The sequence below is a fragment of the Haliotis rubra genome, unplaced genomic scaffold (assembly GCF_003918875.1).
Source record: "Haliotis rubra isolate DU_JTF1 unplaced genomic scaffold, ASM391887v1 Scf12, whole genome shotgun sequence".
In the NCBI taxonomy this organism is placed as follows: Eukaryota; Metazoa; Mollusca; class Gastropoda; order Lepetellida; family Haliotidae; genus Haliotis; species Haliotis rubra.
Genome location: NW_025765114.1, coordinates 4,526,753 through 4,547,464, shown reverse-complemented (window position 1 = coordinate 4,547,464; position 20,712 = coordinate 4,526,753). Strand labels below are relative to the sequence as shown.

Genomic DNA, 20,712 nt, shown 5'->3' with positions numbered 1-20,712 from the left:
TAATATGTATATCTAATGGTGTTTGTTGTAAGCGATGTTAATTTGACGTCATTTCCGAGAAGACCGTCTTCCGCGTTACTCTGGTTAACAACTGAAGAGATGGCAACCAAAGCAAGACTACGGCGATCGACAAGTGTAAATAAAGTTCCAGAATCATCAGAAATTGAAAGAAAAACTCGATATACGCGTCTAGAAAAGCCGTAAGTATTTTTTTACACTTTTGGTGTCAAAGCTCAAACTCTTATGCGCTTGAGTTCACTTTGTTTACTTCCGGGTCACAAGGTGAGCGTCACGTTCTTATCAGTCCGTCAACCTGAAGCAGTCATGCCTGACCCACGTGTAGCTGGAGTTAAAAATAACATCCCCACCAGCGGCTAATATAAACAGCACAGGTGCTGCATGCATGTCTCCGGTCACATGTAAGACCAACGAACTGAGCGCCACAACCACTTGGAATTGTGTTCCAATGGGAGTAGACCCTCGACTGAATGACATGCGTTGGTGATTGGTACGGTTCTAAGCTGGGCATGGCGATTAATTTTGTTTCCAGTTGAGCCGCGTTCACTTGGGTTTTCATCTATCACCTCTGGCTTAACGTGACAGCAGTGATCATCGCCATTGATACGTCTGTTTTACAACAGCTGACAATGTTGTGTAGATCTTGACTTATTTCATCATTTTGACACAACACCGTATTTAGCCCAAGTGCTCATAATGGCTGCAACGAATGGGTATTGCGTCAATACCAATAGCATTTCCAATGGTAGAAGTGCAAACTGCCAAGAGGCAGACACATATAATTTACACAATGAATCTACTGATGAAAGCAGCAAATGTTTGTGTAATACCAGTGGTTTTGAGGATCCACTGAAGAGCAACACAGTTGCAAGTGACAATAACAGGACAAGGAAGAGAAAGTCTAAGCAAGCAAAGAAAAACCAAGATTCAAACCTTTTAGATGGAGATGTTTCTGGCAAATCAACAAATTCTGCAAATAACTGTCCAAAGCATGGAACACACATGCCACAAGGTTTCTGGGGAAGAAACCTCCCTGGTTGGTGCTTTGAACCAGAGTATTTCATGAAAGAAAAGTTGGAAAAGAGGCCTCATGAGTGAGTTTATTTTGCAGTTGATTGTCTTGTCATAAGGAATTACACAAGTTCTTTGATAATGTTTTCTTTAAAAAATCACCTGAAAGTTATGTGTCAGCTAGCCTTGTGATCCTATTGGAAGTCTGAGAATATTATGCATCTGTCGTTACATGATAAACAGTGATCAACTATGAGCAATGCTATCAAATCTGAACTGTTTTGTAATTGTCTGTTAATTAAGGATTAATGAGGGAGAGTCGTTTTCAGTTGTGTTAAACAGATACATTTTGCAAACTGTGAATCTAGGTTTGTAAACAAGCAAAGATTTACAATACTGCTCCTGATGTCATATAATGTTATCAGTTGTATTGGTACACTAACAGGTATCCATAAGGCTTGTAGGCAAATATCACATACATGAGAGTTGCGAGTGAAACTATAGTTTGCGCTTAGAGGTAAAATTTGGAAATGTGCCAGAGGCTGATAGATTTATGATAGATTTAGGTAACATGATTATTTGGCTAGTTACATGTGAAAAATAGGGATTTTGATGATGTTGATGATTACCAACAACTCCTGATTATGTTTAGAATGTTTCATAATGTTTAATTTACTTAAAGAAGGCTTGAAAAAATGTTACCTTATAAAAACAGTACCATCAATCTACTTGTCTTCTAAGAAAATAGTCATGCTAGTAATTATGGAGTCTTTGAAGGGCATTTAGAAGTGATACACATAAAGGCAAGACTTTTATGGATGTCAGCTTCTTTATTGTGAAGGGTCATGACGTTTCGAAGTATATTCTTACTCCTTCATCAGGTGAATTCAAATTCTTGCCTCTAGTAATTATGATTATCATGATTATGCTTTAAGTGCTTTCAACTTGATCATTGTTGATATAATCATCAATAATTTTCATATGTACTTTAATATAAGCTGTAAATATATATAATTGTTTGCCCTCTGGAATAAGAAATAGGAAGCTGCAGTGTTGTTAATGGTAAATAACCATGACAACCAGTGTACTCGGTGTGTTCATCAATGTTACACATCAGAATATCACATGGTCATGTACTGATATAGACATGGAACAGTTGCCATTCTATAACTTTTCTCCACATAGTGGAAAATGAAGATATTTCCCTAGTTATGATTTGTTGTCATTGACCTCATGTCATCCCCAGTGTGCCTGAAGCCAGTGAAGCTGATACATTCTGCCAGGTCCATGCATGTTTCAACCTCTTCATGCTGCTAATCGATAACAACAGAGACAATATAATAGATATTATTTGGTCTCTGATAACAACCAGTGATGCCTGCCAAGGCTAGATATTGATGACATTCTCGATAGATCATGTCTTTTTGTTTCTAGCAGGACAGAGACTAGGCTAACACTTAGTCTCTGAAAACATATTAATCTCTGAATATATCTAATTTTGATAGAAATAAATCATTCCTTTAAAACTGAAAAGGAACAATAGTGGATGGGAGATTCAGTACCTGAGGAAATGTAGACTTGCTTTGTTTAGGGTTTTAGCATTGCAATCAGGGTTGGGCAGTAGGGAAAAAATTTACTTCAGGGACTGTGAGACAGTCTTGACTGAAATAAGTTCAGCCAGTCTATTTTCCATATATTAGTGTCACATATTAAGTTATAACCATGACAACAACTCTTGTATAGTAACACCATGTAACTGTTGCTACCAGGTATTTAAGCACTTACAACATCACATTCATGCAGTTAACTAAATTCTCTTAAACAAATTATGGAAAGTAATTTTACATCTTTTACAACAGTGACACCTTAGAAAACAAATATTTACAGGGCTCCAGATAAGGGCCGTATCGGTGTATGTACGGATATAAAATAAGCACGATACGGTAGGAAACAATTTTAAAAACGTAGCAGATACAGACCACAGCAATGGTGTACGGTTTCAGAATCATTTACAGATGTATTTATCTGAAAAAGTATTGTTTTATTGTTTATTGACCTGTTTACACAAGAGTAGCAATGTTGTGGTGCATATATGAAACGAAACACAAGATTACTGATACGCCATTAAATTCCATTCAGTACTCTAAATGTACTCTTATTGTTTTCCAGTACTCCTATATTGAAAAAATAAGGAGTACGTACTCCTGATCATGAAAAATTATCTGGAGCCCTGATTTACTTTCATGAGAAAAGTGTCAACATGGTTAAGGAGCTTGCCAAGGTCAGATGTTAGCTTGGTTGTATGTAACAGTGTGTTGTCCCTACAGCCTGTTTGGTACATCTGTTGTCTTCAGATTAACACACCTCACAATCAGTGTCTGTTGCCATAAGCACAGGATCAATACTCAACCTCAGTCAGTGGTGTATTGGCATGTGATTCATGCCAATACACATTGTAATAACAACTGGAAGTTAGTGGAACATTAAGCTCCTGTAATTCACTAAGCATGCTCAGAGAAATCACATGGGACAGATTGACCACAGTGACACTTGTCTGATCATGATGACTGTCTTACAAAACTCTACTTAAATGACCATCTGTGCACAAACATTATTATGGTCAATGAACTTCTCGTAAATCTTTCATCGGTTAAAAAACATGCTGTGATTGATTGAATATTGTTGATTGACAGTTACTATTTCTCTGTGAGATAGATAATTTGCAGCTTTTTAGTTGAAAGTTTGCCTTCTTCTTTGAACATAGTTTCTGTGTCTAGTGGATAGAGGTTTCAGTTGTTCAATCCCTTGTCTGTGTCAAAAAGAGATATGTTGAAAGATGGTGCTTGTAGTTATCCAGAAGGAATTTGTGGGTTTGGTGTCAGTATACTGTTTCTGACTGGGATGTCCATGTTGAACTGTAGGCATGTTATAAGCCTGTCTCACAGTCCCTGAACCACATTATTTTCCCAACTTATTTCGGTAACTCCTAGCCCTGCCTGCAATGCTAAAGTCCTTAAAGGTCACATGCAACCAAAAAATCAAACATAATTAAAACACAATTATCACTTATTCATGACATATAATATACATTGCTGGTTATGAAAAAACATATAAACAAAATTATAAGCGTACAATCGCAAATCAAAAGTGCAATATTGTGTACTTGGGTTTACCTCCCAAGAAACGAAGCAGCCGGGATACTGAACCCAGTCAGAGCCGGTGGGTGTGCACTCAAGTGTAACGGCTGGTTCATTTGCAGATGCCCTCACGGCTCATTGTGTGTGTATATATAGAGATGTTGGGTTTTGTAAATACATGCTCATTTTTTGTGTATAACATTTTGCAATCAACAGACATCATAACATGTCATGTGTTCAAGTATCACACCTGCCTGTCTGTGTAATTACATAATGTGACAGAGACCGAACTCGGGCCATAAATCAATGCGTTTTGTTTATGGTGTATAGCCTGATAGGTGTTAAGTTCAAATTGCATGTGGTCAGTGATCGCAGTTGTGTATTGAATATTGTCATTAGCAGACAGGCAGGCAGACACACAGGTGTCAATAAAACAAGACATTGAGTTTTGTCTGTGACAACGACATATCTATATCACAGTTAGAAATTCTGTCAACGCTAAATAATGACATTGCTTTTAAGTATCGAACTGAGAAAGTGACTCGGTAAGAAGAACGTGTGGCGAAATAGACAAATGAAATTATATAAACAGTTTATTTACTGTCATAACATATGAATAACTCGCGCCTGTGAGATATCAACAAAACATTAGAAAAATAGCTCACACCAAAGCCTTCACCGAGTATTCACCGGACAGCCCGCTTCCAAGCTGCGCGAACGTATTTCACTGTGCACGTGCTATGAGCGCAGACCAGCTGTTGAAACCAGTTTTCCTCCGAAAAGTCGGGGGGAAATTAGTGAATCGTTTGAACTCCGATTTCGCGCGGTTTTTTCATCGCGTTATTTTTCAACTTTATAACTTGTATTTGCATTTTTGATGATTTGTTTCGGTAAGTCCATACCGAAAGGTATCAGAATCTGCAAAGTTGTGTTTTACGTTGCATGTCACCTTTAATAAAGCATGTCTAGATTTCCACAGGATTCTGAATCTATCATTTCATTGGGGTTCCTTTTCAATTTAAATGGGTTTATTTGTTACTATCAAGATTATACATGTTCAGAGACTAAGTGTTTAAGTCTAGCATGTTATCTCTGCAGGCTAGCATTATACAAGTGTTATACAAGTCAGCTTAGTTCTCCTGAACTCACTCATGCACAAACACATGCACTCACATATACATATACATTCAAGTTACATCACACACAGGGATGGTGGGGTAGCCTCAGAGGCCCAGATAAGCTGCGTATCCGGGAAAAATACGCATAGAAAATTTCCAATTACGCATTGAAAATTAATTGTTGCGTACCAATTACGCATTTAAACTGTTAGATACACAAAGAGTTTAAAACAAATGTGTACGGAATATACTTATAAAAATCGCTTGCGTAATGAAAAAGACATCGATTGCTATCAAGTTGTACTGTTAGTATAGGACAAGTGTTGTACTGTCAGTATAGGATGACTGATTTTTTTATGAAATCATTTCCCTTATATTTAAGTTGGTTTTGATTTTGTATGACATAAGGCAGAACATACCTGCTTAGTAAACTTGCTCAATGACACAATACTTAGGTGTGTAAAATGACTGAAATATGCACATATTTGAAAGCAGTGGGTAACGGAAAATGAAATACCCACTCAACATTCATAATACCCACTCCCAAAAAATACAGTGGGTACAGTACCCTGGTAGCCTAGTTGTTGAAGAGTTTGCTCGTTGCACTGAAGATGCGGGATCGATTCCCCACATGGGTACAATTTGTGAAGCCCATTTCTGGTGTCCCCTGCCATGATATTGCTGGAATATTGCTAAAAGCAGTGTAAAACTAAATCTCACTCAATCACTCATTCACAATCACATCACACAGAATATTTTCAACAGGAATAAATTTCTAAGTATGCAATTCAAGCACAAGGATATTTACTGTGCCTTTGACTACAAGGAATTTGGAACCTTTCTGTCTCTGGGATGTTGATTGCGCTATGCAACCTATGCAGACGCCTCAACCATTAATCACACAGACTGAAACCAACAGTCACGGTTGTGGATGTCATAGTAAATTCTTCCTGTTGATGATGACTAACCAGGGAGATATTAGATTGTCGGTTCATCGAGTTATTTCAGTTACAAATATACTCAGCAGTGGATATTTACAGATAGTTTGTGTCAGTCTGAGTGTTGTGTCAGTACATATGTCACAGTGAAATTATATCCAGTTTGTAGCATGCAAAATGTTAAAATATGCTGGTGGTATGTTGGTAGAAGACCACACAATCTAATAGTCCTGAACAATACTTTGTCTTTACGCTAGGGTAGGGAGATTTTCCACTCAGTAATACACATGATAGCAGGCAGTTACATGTCATTAACCATATCATATGTTACTGTATATGTCACGATCACAGGCAGTTACATGTCATTAACCATATCATATGTTACTGTATATGTCACGATCACAGGCAGTTACATGCCTTTAACCATATCATATGTTACTGTATATGTCACGATCACAGGCAGTTACATGTCATTAACCATATCACATGTTACTGTATATGTCACATGATCACAGGCAGTTACATGCAGTTACACCATTAACATATCATATGTTACTGTATATGTCACGATCACAGGCAGTTACATGTCATTAACCATATCATATGTTACTGTATATGTCACGATCACAGGCAGTTACATGTCATTAACCATATCACATGTTACTGTATATGTCACGATCACAGGCAGTTACATGCCATTAACCATATCACATGTTACTGTATATGTCACGATCACAGGCAGTTATTTGTCATTGTCTGTACTGTGTGTCAAGATATGGGCAATTGTTGATTAGTCTGCTATTTGTCATTCACCTTTCGACATTCTTGATAACAAGCAGTTATTTGTTATTCACCTTTCGACATTCATGATAACAAGCAGTTATTTCCTATTCACCTTTCTGCATTCATGATAACAAGAAGCTATTTGTCGTTCATCTTACTTCAACATCTTCATATACTACTTGGCTAGGCTTAGAAATACACACAGTTATGTTATGACATGTATCACAATATAGTATAGTAGGAGAATACTGTGTATCACAGCATCCTTTGTATCACCATGTGGTAAAAGCAGCAGGATAGTATGTATCACAGTATCATATGCATCACAATATATAATCAGCAGAATACTATGTATCACAATATGGTACAAGTAGCAGGATAGTATTATCACAGTATCATATGTATCACAATATGGCATAAACAGCAAGATACTTTGTATCATGAAAGGGTACATGTAGCAGAATGGTTTGTTTCACAATATGATACTTATCACAATACAGAAAGTATGATTAGCAAGTTCACCAACAGCATTACTGGTGTCAGATTTGGGTTACATAAACATACAGTTCTGTAATGGGAAAAACTATTAACTAATATTGGTACAGTTTTTTAAGAAAGAAGTCAATAATTTGGAGGTTGATATTTACATTCATGATGGTAAACAAGAACAGGGCTCCAGATAATCTTTCAACATCCGGAGTACGTACTCCTTAATTTTTTGCAATACAGAAGTACTGGAAAACCTTAAGAGTACATTTAGAGTACTGAATGGAATTTAATGGAGTACCAGTAATCTTGTGTTTCGTTTCATAGATGCACCACAACATTGCAACTCTTGTGTTAACAGGTCAATAACCAATAAAACAATACTTTTCAGATAAATACGTCTATAAATGATTCTAAGACCGTACACCATTGCTGTGGTGCGTATCTGCTACGTTTTCTAAATTATTTCCTACCGTATCATGCTTATTTTATATCCATACATACACCGATACGGCCCTTATCTGGAGCCCTGAAGAACATTTTGAAGGTGGTATTTATTGAGTTTACTTATTAATCAAGCTCACCAAAAGCATGGTTGTGTTGTACAATGTCCCATAATGTATGTGCCCTATAATGTATGAAACAGGGATACTGAATGTAATATATTTCAACTATCAATAAATTTACATATGTACTATATCAATTGTATTGGTCTCATGGTTCATAACACTATTCCTTTGGCGTTGTTATTGGAATACTTTTTCATAATTTCAGTTTTTTAATATAAACTTTCTCATAATTGATGCTATGTTTTTCAATATCAACCTGACCAAGCAACACTTTTATTGAACATATGCTGCATGTATTGGTAGGTAACTCTGTGTATATCACTACCGGGGTATGTTATTAAAGTGCACTTCTTGTTTACAAACTACACACCATGATGTGTAAATGGTATATATAATATTCAGCATGGAACTCAGTAATCTCTACAGACATCATCACAGTTGTCAGTTTCCCAGGTATTCCAGATATTCCAGAGCCGGTCACAGCCTGGTCAACACAATCAATAGCTCAGCTTTTGTTTGTACATGAGCCGGAATACTGTATCTTCAATCTGTTGACCATGCCTACCCAACCTGTAGAAATTGCTGACCTTGTTCTTTTGCAAATAGGTCAGGATAATAGGTCAAGGGTCAGCAAAGTCAGTGACCTCTAAGGGGGTCATCTTCAGCTCTGTGAAGCAGACATGTTGGGGTTCATGCACTATGCTTTGAGAGACGAGCAAGGCATTATGAATTATTTGGTGTTTAAGACTTTGCAGTAGTGCCACCTGACTTTTTCACCCCCTCTTCATCATAATGATGAATCTCCTATTTGAAATAGAATAAAGTTGTGTTGGCGCTCAAGGTACACTGTTAATAAGTGGACATGTTCACATATATGATATAATGTTGAAGTCAGTATGGTGACATGCTTTAGGAATCATAGGCAGGGTGCACCCTCCATTTGTCCTGAAAGTTTACTAAATGACCATTGAAACTCTCGTGAAAATGAAGTGTGCAAATCAACTAACTCTCTCTCTGATTGGCCAGTTGTCATGATGTAAAACCCAAATAAGTTACTGAGCCCCATAGGCGGATCCAGAAGGGGGATGCAGGGGCGCACATCATAGAAATAAGTTTCATTAAAAATAGGGGCGGTGGGGTAGCCTAGTGGATAAAGCATTGGCTCGTCACGCTGAAGAAGCGGGTTTGATTCCATAAATGAGTACAATTTGAAGCCCATTTCTGGTGTCCCCTGCCGTGATATTGCTGTAATATTGCTAAAAGCAGCAGACAACTAAACTTACTCACTCACCCACTCATTAAAAATAAGTTTTTGCCACTTGTGAACTCGTAATGATATATTTGATACACGTCACTGTTGAATGGAAAGTATGTTATAATCTCAATATTCATGTCACACTTGACCTTCAGTTTTGTGATGGTACAAGCTGCTTCAATTTGATGAGTCTGTTAGTGAAACCTGTAACGCATAGCGCCTGGGCCTACACAACCCTCGGGGTGATATTACAAACCTGCAACCCCACTAGAACAACATCTCTGTGAAATGTGCAGTGTCTTAGAAGATGAGCAACACCATATAATATCATGTACAAAGTATAGCAAAGAAAGGAAATCACTTCAACAAACAATGCTTTATTATGACAAAGAATTTGCTACAGTCTAAAAAAAAGAACAATTCCTAATAATTTTCACAAACAGAAGTCCTGAAACAATTCCCAAAATATGTCACCATATTTACAACTTTAAATTAATTCTGTATATTACCATAGTCTCCTCATATCTTATTTCCATGTCATTCTACCACCTGATTTCTAAAAAATTGTTATAATGTACATCATTTATGTGTGAAATGTATCTGTATTTCTTGTACCTGCTGTGTTTGTATTTGTACTAGTTTATAGAATATTGCCACTGTTTCTTCATGGAATGCTATGCAATAAATATCTTATCTTATCTTACGAGTGACACCCCCTGCTGTTCTGCTACAACACCAAATGTGGTCATGAGGGTAGGCCTCTGTTTCATCACCTGTGCAACTATGTTGGAAACACTGCTGCAGTTAGGCTGTGTTAAGTGTATTATTTACCATGTATGCGGTGATCCTGAGTCCTTCAAACATTGCTTCAGGTTGCCAAGAAATCCATAGAATCTTTGCTGCTAAACATAAAACATGTTTTCAAAACATTATCACACGTTTATGTTTATATAATTAATATTCCACCACCAATTTCAGTGTTAGGTTTATAGAGATTGACATTTGAAAATGTCATCTCATTATTCAGATATGTTTGTATCGTTGTACATTTCTCATACAGTTAGTACATGCTTTGCAAAATATATGATTTACATGTTTTGGCATTTTTATTTGCTGTGACCATGGTATTTCATTTCAAGTGTTAGTGTATGGAATTTCTGTTTTGTTTGCATACTCTTGTTTTCCCTTTTCCCAAACAAGTTAGCCTAACTTTACAAATATTCCAGAAATATTCAGCTTAGGTACAGAATGCTGCTAATTGGTAGGCACAGGTGGCTCAGTCATCTCAGGTGCCTCCAATTCGCTGTGCAGTGTTACCTCCCTTGGGCATGCCAGAAACTAAGTCTGTAACAATGCATTGAACTATCGATAGATTGCAATTGTTGAGTCTCCAATAGCAATTAATCAATGGTAGAAACGAAAAACTATTGATGCATAGATAGTAGGTGTGACTATCGATAATTTAGGAATTGACTTCCGTTGATACATGCGCAGCGCAAAATACAGGAAGGACCAGATTCATTCACTTTGATTTAGAGTTATCTGCCCCTGTTACCTCTTGACTGTTTACTTGATCTGGGTTTCGAGTTTCTTGCCAGTTATCAAAAGAGACTGGAATCACTTCAACTTGTTTATATTTCATATAAACTATACATTCATTTGGGAAATGACTTCAAATGAGACAATTCAAGGAGAGAAAAACTATTGCTATAGTATTCCAATAGTTGGCCGCAATAGACTATCTCTAGCGTAATAGTATGTTGCAATAGACTATCGCTATCACCATAGTTCTTTCCCCCTCAATAGTCACCCCTTCCAGAAACCTTTGGTCCTGTCTTCTACTCCTGGTTTGCCTCAATAAAGTCCATTTTTGTTGGCACTATAATCTGTGCTAGTAGGGGTGAAACGGTATACTCTTATCACAGTACAGTACGTATTGCGGTACAAGGCCTTTGGTTAGGTCCGTTTCTGTTCAGTATATGAGATGTGATCATAATGCAGAAAATTGACAAGAGACAAACCTTACATTGTTCAATAACATGGAAAAAAACAACATAATCTTTGTTATTTTGAATGAGCAAAGCTGTCATTTTATGACTAGATTGTGATTTTACATGCAAAAGAAGGTACATATGATCACACTAGTCAGTTATCAAGAATGTGTACGTTGAGGTTGGTTATTAGTCTGTCTCACAGTCCCTGAACCACATTATTTTCCCTACTGCCAAGCCCTCTCTGCAGTGCTAAAGTCCTAAATAAAGCAAGTCTAGATTTCCTCAGTTTCTGATTCTCTGGTCTCCCATGGGCTCCTTGTCAATTTAAATGGGCTTGTTTGTTACTATCAAAATTGTACATATTCAGAGACTAAGCGTTAGTCTAGTTGGTTATCACCATGTTCGGCTACAAGATTAAATTGGTGGAATGTGGAAATATATCAACAAGTTAAACCTCCAGTTACCAGCAGTGACTTGTATATCCTGTCAGACTACATGTTGTCAGCTAGAGCATGTCAAGGCCTAATGTGGATCAGAGTGTATAAATAGACATGTCAAGGCCATTTGTAGACTATCACCTAGTCTCTAAATATATATAACTTTGATAGAAACAAATAATACCATTTAAATTGAAAAGGAGCTCCAGTGAGATGGGAGATTCAGAACCCGAGGAAATTTAGACTTGCTTCATCAAAGGCTTTAGCATTGCTGGGCAAAAGGGAAAATAATTGGGTTCAGGGACTGTGAGACAGACTAGGCCATTGGGTAAATACTAGCCACTGTGTTACTGTAAACATATATGTCGGTGTGACATACAATTAGGAGAAAAGATTGTGTTTTATTTGCATGCTGTTATGAGATATGTTTATGCAAGTGAATGTGTACAATGAAAATAATCATTCAGTCTATTTCATTGCTTATGAGTGGAAAGAAAAGATTCATGATTTTTGTGTTTAGACTGAATATGCTGTTGTTGGCTTAACAGTTTTTCCTTCAATACAGTTTTGAATACAGTGTAAATATACAAGCAGAGATGGAATTGTTTTGTGTTTCAAGTGTGCAATACGACAGACAAAAATATTTACATGGGCACTGAGGAATGTAGGAGTGTCACCATCATGAGCAAGAATGATTCTGTTGACCCATCTTCATCGTTTTCAAAAATAGAATCATTTCACCATGAGCCTGATATTAGTGATAAGAAACTGTTGTACATTGCCCTTTTCCTCTTTGTTGAGACTGATGACATCTGGTTTAGTTCGGTAGCCACGGTCATGGATTGTTCGTCCAGCATTGTAAACATGTAAAAATGAACCAGTGAAGCTTAAATATCACATATTCCTTCCTAAAGACACCAGTTTGTTCAATATGTTTGACTCCAATGTTCTATATACTTGACAGAAGTAGATATTATATTAGGGCGATTGGGAAGCCCTAGACACCAGTTTGATTCCCAACATGGGTACTACTTTATTTGAAGTCTTTTTCTTGTATCCCCTGCCATCATTTAGTTGGTAAATTGATTTAGGTGGAATATTGGTTGAGGTGGATTAAGGCCTTATTCAGCTACATGTATTCACAGGGCTGTGCTAGGTGTACAAGAAATGATATGTGAGACCTGTATAGTGCAAGGTCTGATAAGCCAGAAATTCAGTGCCCGCTTAATCTGTCCGCTCAACTTGGTTACCCCTTAAATCAATATACATTTTTTATATAAGCTCAGCAAGGCCAGAGCAGTTTTATCTGTTCAAGGTCAAGGTCTTCAAGGTGCAGAAAAAAAATATTGTATACAAACTTTATTTTGAATTCAGATAAATTTTCAAATAATTTTTCTTAAAAATTCAATGAATAATTTAAGAAATTGCTTTGTTATTAGAAACAAATAATACTGTTTCGATAATGTCAATTTAATGGTTACAAAACTCACAGATGAAGACTTGAAAATAGGCATGAAGAACTAAGATATTAATCTGTTTCATTCAAGGTCATCTTTTAAAGTTTGAAAGGAAATATACTTGTTTCTAAAGGTTGGAAGCATGTAAAGTCATTAGAACTTGCTGATTGGCAGGAAGATATTGCCAAGTGTTTGGACAAATGTAAAAGCAATTGCTTGAATTCTGTTACGGGTTCTGTGGGAAATTAGTCATAGTGATCGGCTACTTTTTATAGTTTGTGATAAGATGTTACATACCCACAGCTCACCCTGTAGTGTCAATCATGCATTGGTTGTTGGTGACCATTTTAAAAGTTGCATAATATACACTGAATGTATTGAAAAAGGCATTGTGGGTTTTTTCAAGAATAACAACTTATGGTATCATGTTGTGTTTTCAGGATTCACCAAAATGCAGATTCGTTGTTCAGCACATCTAGCGGCTTCACCAACTACCGGGGCCTTCTCAACCTGTGTCTCATCTTGTTGGTAAGTGAGGGAGGGAGGGGGACTGGGGGAGAATAGGGGAGAGGGGCTGGGTGTGTGAGTGAGTTGTTCAGCACTTCTAGCGGCTTCACCAACTACCGGGGCCTTCTCAACCTGTGTCTCATCTTGTTGGTGGGGGAGAATAGGGAGAGGGGCTGGGGGTGTGAGTGAGTTGTTTAGCACATCTAGCGGCTTCACCAACTACCGGGGCCTTCTCAACCTGTGTCTCATCTTGTTGGTGAGTGAGTGGGGGAGGGGGACTGGGGCAGGGGGTGTGAATGAGTTGTTCAGCACATCTAGCAGCTTCACCAACTACCAGGGCCTTCTCAACCTGTGTCTCATCCTTCTGGTGAGTGAGTGGGGTAGAATAGGGGAGGGCTAGTTGGAAGTGTTATAAGTTGTTCAGCACATCTAGCGGCTTCACCAACTACCGGGGCCTTCTCAACCTGTGTCTCATCCTTCTGGTGAGTGAGTGGGGTAGAATAGGGGAGGGCTAGTTGGGAGTGTTATAAGTTGTTCAGCACATCTAGCGGCTTCACCAACTATCAGTCACTGTGGCCCTTGAACCTACTGATTGAGGGGGGGGACAGGGTGAGGAGGGGAATGCATAAGAGGGTGGGGGAGAGTTTCTCCATCATATCAGGGAATGATTGTAGATGTTTTTAATAGATCATTGAGTGACTGTAGATGTTCTTATTGAACAGGGTTAAAAAGTGCTATAATTAAAACATTTTTCCTTCTTTTCAAGGTTCTCTCAAATGCCAGACTGTTCCTTGAGAATATCATGAAGTAAGTAAAAGAACAGTTTACCTTCGTTGAGGAAGACCAGTATGTTGTTATGAGTATGATTGAAAGTGTGTTTATTCCATGAACTAAATACCTCTCTATGAAAGGTTTGGGTTTTGACATTACTATTTTGGTTCGTTCCATCTGCATATCAGATTTTGCATATTGCTTAGAGAAAAATATATAAATTTTGAATGTACCTTGTAACGCTTAGTCCGAAGACCCGGGTTCGAATCCCCACATGGTACAATGTGTGAAGCCCATTTCTGGTGTCCCCCGCCGTGATGTTGCTGGAATATTGCTAAAAGCGGCGTAAAACCAAACTCAGTCAGTCAGTGAGTGTAAGCCTTAGTACAATTTTATACCCTTTTTGCAGAGAAATGTATAAAATTTGTAAATTTATCTTCTGAACATATTTCTAAGGGAAAGTTGATCATTGGAAAGAATTCAGATGATCAAGCACAGAAGGTTGCACTTGCCTAATTAGTAATTACTGGGGCGGTGGGGTAGTCTAGTGGTTAAAGCGTTGGCTTGTCACGCCGAAGACCCGGGTTCGAATCCCCACATGGGTTCAATGAGTGAAGCCTATTTCTGGTGTCCCCCGCCGTGATATTGCTGGAATATTGCTAAAAGCGGCGTAAAACCAAACTCAGTCAGTCAGTAATTAATTACTATGTTGCATTAGCATATATGCATGATGTGGTTAACTAAACTAAATGTGATTTTTGCCATGATTCATTGGACTGAGTACATGTGCTTGTATTGTGTTTCAGGTATGGGATATTGATAGACCCAATCAGCTGGCTACACTTGTTCATAAAGGATCCTTACAACTGGCCAAATATCATAGTTCTGCTATGTGAGTTGAATCCGTTTATTATGTGAACAAATATTTTGATGATTGGATTGGCCTCACGATCATGGAGATCCTGAATAAAAGGAATGTGTTGATTTCTTTCTTCTTACACTGTTTCACTGTTGTTCCAACCTGCGCAAATAGAATGTTTTTAAAATGATTTTTTTGCAATTGAACTTTCCCAGACATATGTAAAGAAAGGAAATATAAATGATGTAATAATTCTGTGATGTTGATCCTTTCCATCAAAATTTCAAATCAAAACTCTCTTCCTTAGTGTGCATGGTTTAGTGGAAAGAGTATCTGATCAGATCTGATTTGGTGGTTCATTCCCTTGGTTTTAAAATACAAAAAAATGTTTAAAGATGGCATTTGTTTTACTCTGTCTGGAGCTCTACATTAAGGGGATGAAACATGGCAGGATTGTGTCGAAGTCTGTATAATGTGCATGAGTGGGATATCCCGCGGCTATGCAAGCAAATTAATGTTAAACAAAACATTAAACCCCAATCCAACTCCTGACATGAGGGGTGTTTGGGTGGCCGAGTGGTTAATGCATTCGCTTGTCATGCTGAAGACCCAGGTTCGATTCCCCACATGGGTACAATGTGTGAAGCCCATTTCTGGTGTTCCCTGCCATGATATTGCTGGAATATTGCTAAAAGCAATGTAAAACTCAACTCACTCACTCTCCTGACATAAATCAAATGATTTTAACCCCTTGTTTTAGTACCTCAAGTACATCTCTACTAGACACATGCCCTAGGAACATGTTATCTTATGCTATACAAATGAATTAAAATTTATCACACATGCCTTAACTGCTGATAATTCGTACATAATGAAAAAAAATAAAAATATGTTTCATTTTTTAATATTTGTGATCTATATTTATCAGGTTTAAGATAATCATTATGCTCTTGTCTGTCTGTTTCAGCAACTAATGTGTTCATCTTGTTTGCTTTTGCCATTGAAAAACTTCATGCCAAGGTAAGTTACCTTATCTACTTTGGCATTCATCATATGAAACAACACTGTTTAGTCTGTATATATTGACATAAAGCTCACCAGGGCCTAGATGTTCGAAGCTCTCTTATCGCTAAGATGGTCGTAAGTGCCATACATTAACACTAACTTACGACAATCTTAGCACTAAGAGAGCTTTGAAAGTCTAGGGCCCTGATCACTTTCTTTACTAAGATCAGGTGAAATAAATATTGAATATGCTCATTCATATCATCTTTGAAATCAGATTAAAGGTATTTCCTTTCCCATATTTTTTTACCTTCAGTATTAAGATTTTATCCAATAACCGTTTTGGGACATAACTGTAGATTGCCAGTAGTCTGATAGTCTAAATCAAAGTACACTTCGAGAGGGAAATATGAACAATTGGATAACTTGGAACTTACTGATAAGAGTAATAAAGCTACAGTTGCTTATGGGTCCTAGGTATTAATCATATACCGGTAATATGGAGATATAATACTATTAATAGACCAGACAACTCATTTTTGGTTTTGTTTGTTTAATGCTGCACTCAGCAATGTTCACTCTTATGATGGTGGCCAGTAAATAATCGAGTCCACACAATCCAGTGATTGACATCTTAAGCTTCTATCTAAGCAATTGGGATATGATGACATGTCGCCCAAGTCATCGAACCTTGACCACCCAATTCCATTAGTCACCTCTCACAACAAGCATGGGTTGCTGAAGATCAATTCTAACCCGGATCTTCACATGTTTACTGAACAATCAAGGCGGGGACAACATGTATTGCATTATTACTAGATGTACAATCGGAGCCAGTGACTAGGTTCAAAGTGTCAGTACAATTAAGACCAGGAAGTATCAGATAACAGATGAGGTTGATACAGCTATAATATATTGCTACTTTACATGATAGCAGCTACACCTTAGCATAAGAAGGAAATAGCAATTCAATCACTGTTTCGGTGCTACCACACCCTGACTGAAAAACAGATTAATGTCACAGCAGGTACTAATCCAGGGAAGCCCTACCAGGGCTTGGATTTGAGAGGATTATCTCAAGGAATATGGGTGTATTGTACAGCCACTTATTTTTGTTAGGTGAGGTGAAAGCATTAAAATGTTTTCTGATGTAGGCTGCTTGTGTCATAGTGACATCAGCTGCGATTCTGTGCTGGTTGTAAATCCCTTCATCTGGAAGTGTTCCAAACACCACTGTGTTGTGCATAGGGTCTGAAGAGGATTGCAAAATACGCAGGTCACTTAAACCTACGTGAACCTATTACATGACATAATGTAGGTCAAGGAACAGCTGATACTCAAACCAAGGCCTACTACACATATGAGTAATTAAAAAATGGGGGCGGTGGGGTAGCCTAGTGGTTAAAGCATTCGCTCATCATGCTGAAGACCAGGTTCGATTCCCCACATGAGTAGCTCATTTTTGGTGTCCCCTGTCATGATATTGCTGGAATATTGCTAAATGCAACGTAAAACTATACTCACTCACTACAAAATTAACTTAGATTAGTTTAAGCTGTTTCTTTACTGCTTGTGATTTGTTTGTTTTTTTATGACACAGTGAGCTGTATTCCAGCTTATGATGGTTTCACATAAACATGGCATCAGCTAGCAGTTCTTGCTTCATAATGTTTTTTTTGTCGATTTAAGTAGCCAGTAATTTAGCTCTCCTAACTGAATGTCAAGTTAGCTTATGCAGTGACATGTTGTCTATCATGCGTATTCCCACTAAAAATGATGTGTACTCAAGAGGTTCAAATCCGCTTTTCAATAAATTTAGGTCATTGGTATTTACTTGTGGAGCTCAACGTATATTTACTGTGTTGTATCAGTTGAAATGTTTCGTTTGAACTTTGTACCCTACTGCAAGGTGAAACTCCTCTGCCTATTACTAAACATTTTTCTTCAAAATGAAATGTAATTTGGTATGTGTTTAATTAGTAATTCTGTATTTATTATATTTTAGATAGAACTGTAGTCTAACCTGTTCCCTTTGAAGATGTCATTTCCTAACAATATCCATAATCTCCTCAGAAATCACACGGCAAATTAAGCAACCTCCTACGAATGATAACACCCCAGACATTTCAAAAGTTTTGATTCTGCTCTACCATAGCAGCTATATTGAAAAAAGTATTCATGACTTTAGTCAGCTTTTGGTATTGAGTTAGTTCTGTTATGTTTGGGATGGGTTTTTTTAAATATTTAAAATTTTGACCTTTTTACCTGAAATTTTGACTTTGAGCTTGTATGTTTCTGGATATGATGATATCATATTCTGTTATTAGTGTTAGTTTAGTGTTGTTTTGAGAGCTAAGATTTTCTGTTAAAAAAACTGTTCAACATCCATGCTAAGATCAACACATTTTTAATGTCCTTGTAGAGATTTTAGACTGTTCACTGCATATCCAGGTGGGCTCCTGTAACCTGGCACTATTTTGCACAAATGCAAGGACACATAAGATGGCAGAGAGAAAAACATTATTTCAAGTGATTACAAGAACCTTTGTATTTTGGGGTTTTCGGACATTAATTAACATTTGTTGTCATGCTAATCACATGGATAACTGTAAAACATCTCACAATCAACTTTATCTCTTTATCAACTTTATCTCTAAAACATGTCATTGCTTGAGAATTTACAATGTCTGCGTTATGCAGCACCCCTCGTTGTTGTGCATGCAAGTAAAAACTGCATTCCAAAAACTTGTGATGTGTGAAAACCTGAAAACACCAATAGGAATAAATATGTAACAAGTTTCTGTCAGCTATGGAATCAGTGTAATTTGTTGGAGTTGAATTACAAGAGATAAAGCTTTCAGAAATTTGTCTTGAATTTCTGTTTGAGATGGGTGAGAAGTCTTTATCAAGATAGCTTGCCAGAGCATGCTAGACAGCTAATTTTTTATTTTCATCAGCCCGATAGAAAAAAGTATTTGAGAGCCCCTGTCAGGTGCTTTTTCACTCACACTGTGTGTAAATAGTCCATTCTGGAACACTTATCTATGTCTAATATCTGGCGTGATTAGTAGGAAGTGGCTCTTGATTATGTTGTTATCTCATGGGTATCTGTCTGATGATGTTCAGTGTCTGAAATCAGGTTGTCGAGGGATACTTCAGTTTCAGCTGAAGTATCTTGTTATTGGAAGACTCACTATTAGATAGTTACAACGAGGAGCCCTGACATTCTCCCTAATTGTGTACACTGTAGTATGCTTCAACACCTCGAATGATGCTCATTTTATTGACCACTAGGTTAGCAGGTAATGTTTAGTGAGTCTGAGCTTGCTGGTGTATTGAATGGCCCTAAACTGGGATCAGTACTCACACAGTCAACCACTAGGTAGATAGGCAGATATCTCCTCTTGCCCTTAACCTACAACCTAGGACCTGTGCTCAGATCATTGGCCACTTGTTTACTTGCTCAGATCATCGACCACTTGTTTACTTGCTGCAGCAGATATTACCTGAACTACTACATGGTAAAGCAGTCATGTGCTTCCAAGTTGTCAAGATACATAACATGTACCAGTTGTATCAACAATGAACAAAGGGTACTAACAAACACAAGTAAGGCGGGGGCGGTAGGGTAGCCTAGTGGTTAAAGCGTTTGCTGATCAAGTTTAAGACCTGGGTTCGATTCTCCACATGGGTACAATGTGCGAGACCCATTTCTGGTGTCCCCGCTGTGATATTGCTGGAATATTGATAAAAGTGGCATAAAACTCAACTCACTCACTCACAAGTAAAGCTGTGACAAACAGGTATATTTATCATCCCCCCAAAATGTGTGGGAAATTTTGTCTTTGATCAATGAACCTTTCCTGAGATACCCAATTGTACAGATACATGTATCCCAACCTGTGTTATCCTAATAGACTCGCCTTGATAACACGAGTTGTGTGACCTCTGCAGCATGGCGTGTTGACACTGTTCCTGGGACAAGACATGCTGTAGACATGGTGGAGGTGTGACACCGAGCACTGTTTATCTTCCATGGTTCACTCATCGTGATGCAAGCAGTTGACAGCACCGTGTCAGTATGCACTTGCATGGTGTTCGTGTCACGTGCACTGCACCAAGATACTGAAGGTCACTGCGACACAATGTCAGACATGCATCTTCTACAGACAACAAATCTTGCTGATTGAGCAAGCGAATATATTTTCTCACACACTGTGTCATGCCCTTGAAATCTGGAAGTGCAAAGTGGTGTTTGTTTATTTCAAAAGTTGCGGGGGGTATTAAAATGGACTCCGTCCGTGTGCGTGTGTGCGTGTGTCCATGCGTCCATGCACATTTGTCTTTACCAGAGCAGAACTTTAAAA

General features: G+C 37.8%; 1 protein-coding gene across 2 annotated transcripts in view; it reads left to right on the top strand.

The window, feature by feature from the left end:
- The first annotated feature begins 27 nt into the window (after positions 1 to 27).
- The window catches only part of LOC124262929 (diacylglycerol O-acyltransferase 1-like), a 45,053-nt gene continuing 24,368 nt past the window's right edge, over positions 28 to 20,712 (top strand). Inside the window, exons 1-5 of one of the 2 annotated variants that reach the window (XM_046697546.1) lie at positions 28 to 200; positions 13,644 to 13,731; positions 14,477 to 14,517; positions 15,288 to 15,373; positions 16,308 to 16,360. In XM_046697546.1, coding sequence (XP_046553502.1) covers positions 100 to 200; positions 13,644 to 13,731; positions 14,477 to 14,517; positions 15,288 to 15,373; positions 16,308 to 16,360 — 369 coding nt within the window. In that variant the 5' untranslated portion in view covers positions 28 to 99. Of the gene's footprint in view, positions 201 to 284; positions 1,113 to 13,643; positions 13,732 to 14,476; positions 14,518 to 15,287; positions 15,374 to 16,307; positions 16,361 to 20,712 lie in introns of those variants that run through there. The other variant, XM_046697535.1, reaches the window with a different exon arrangement.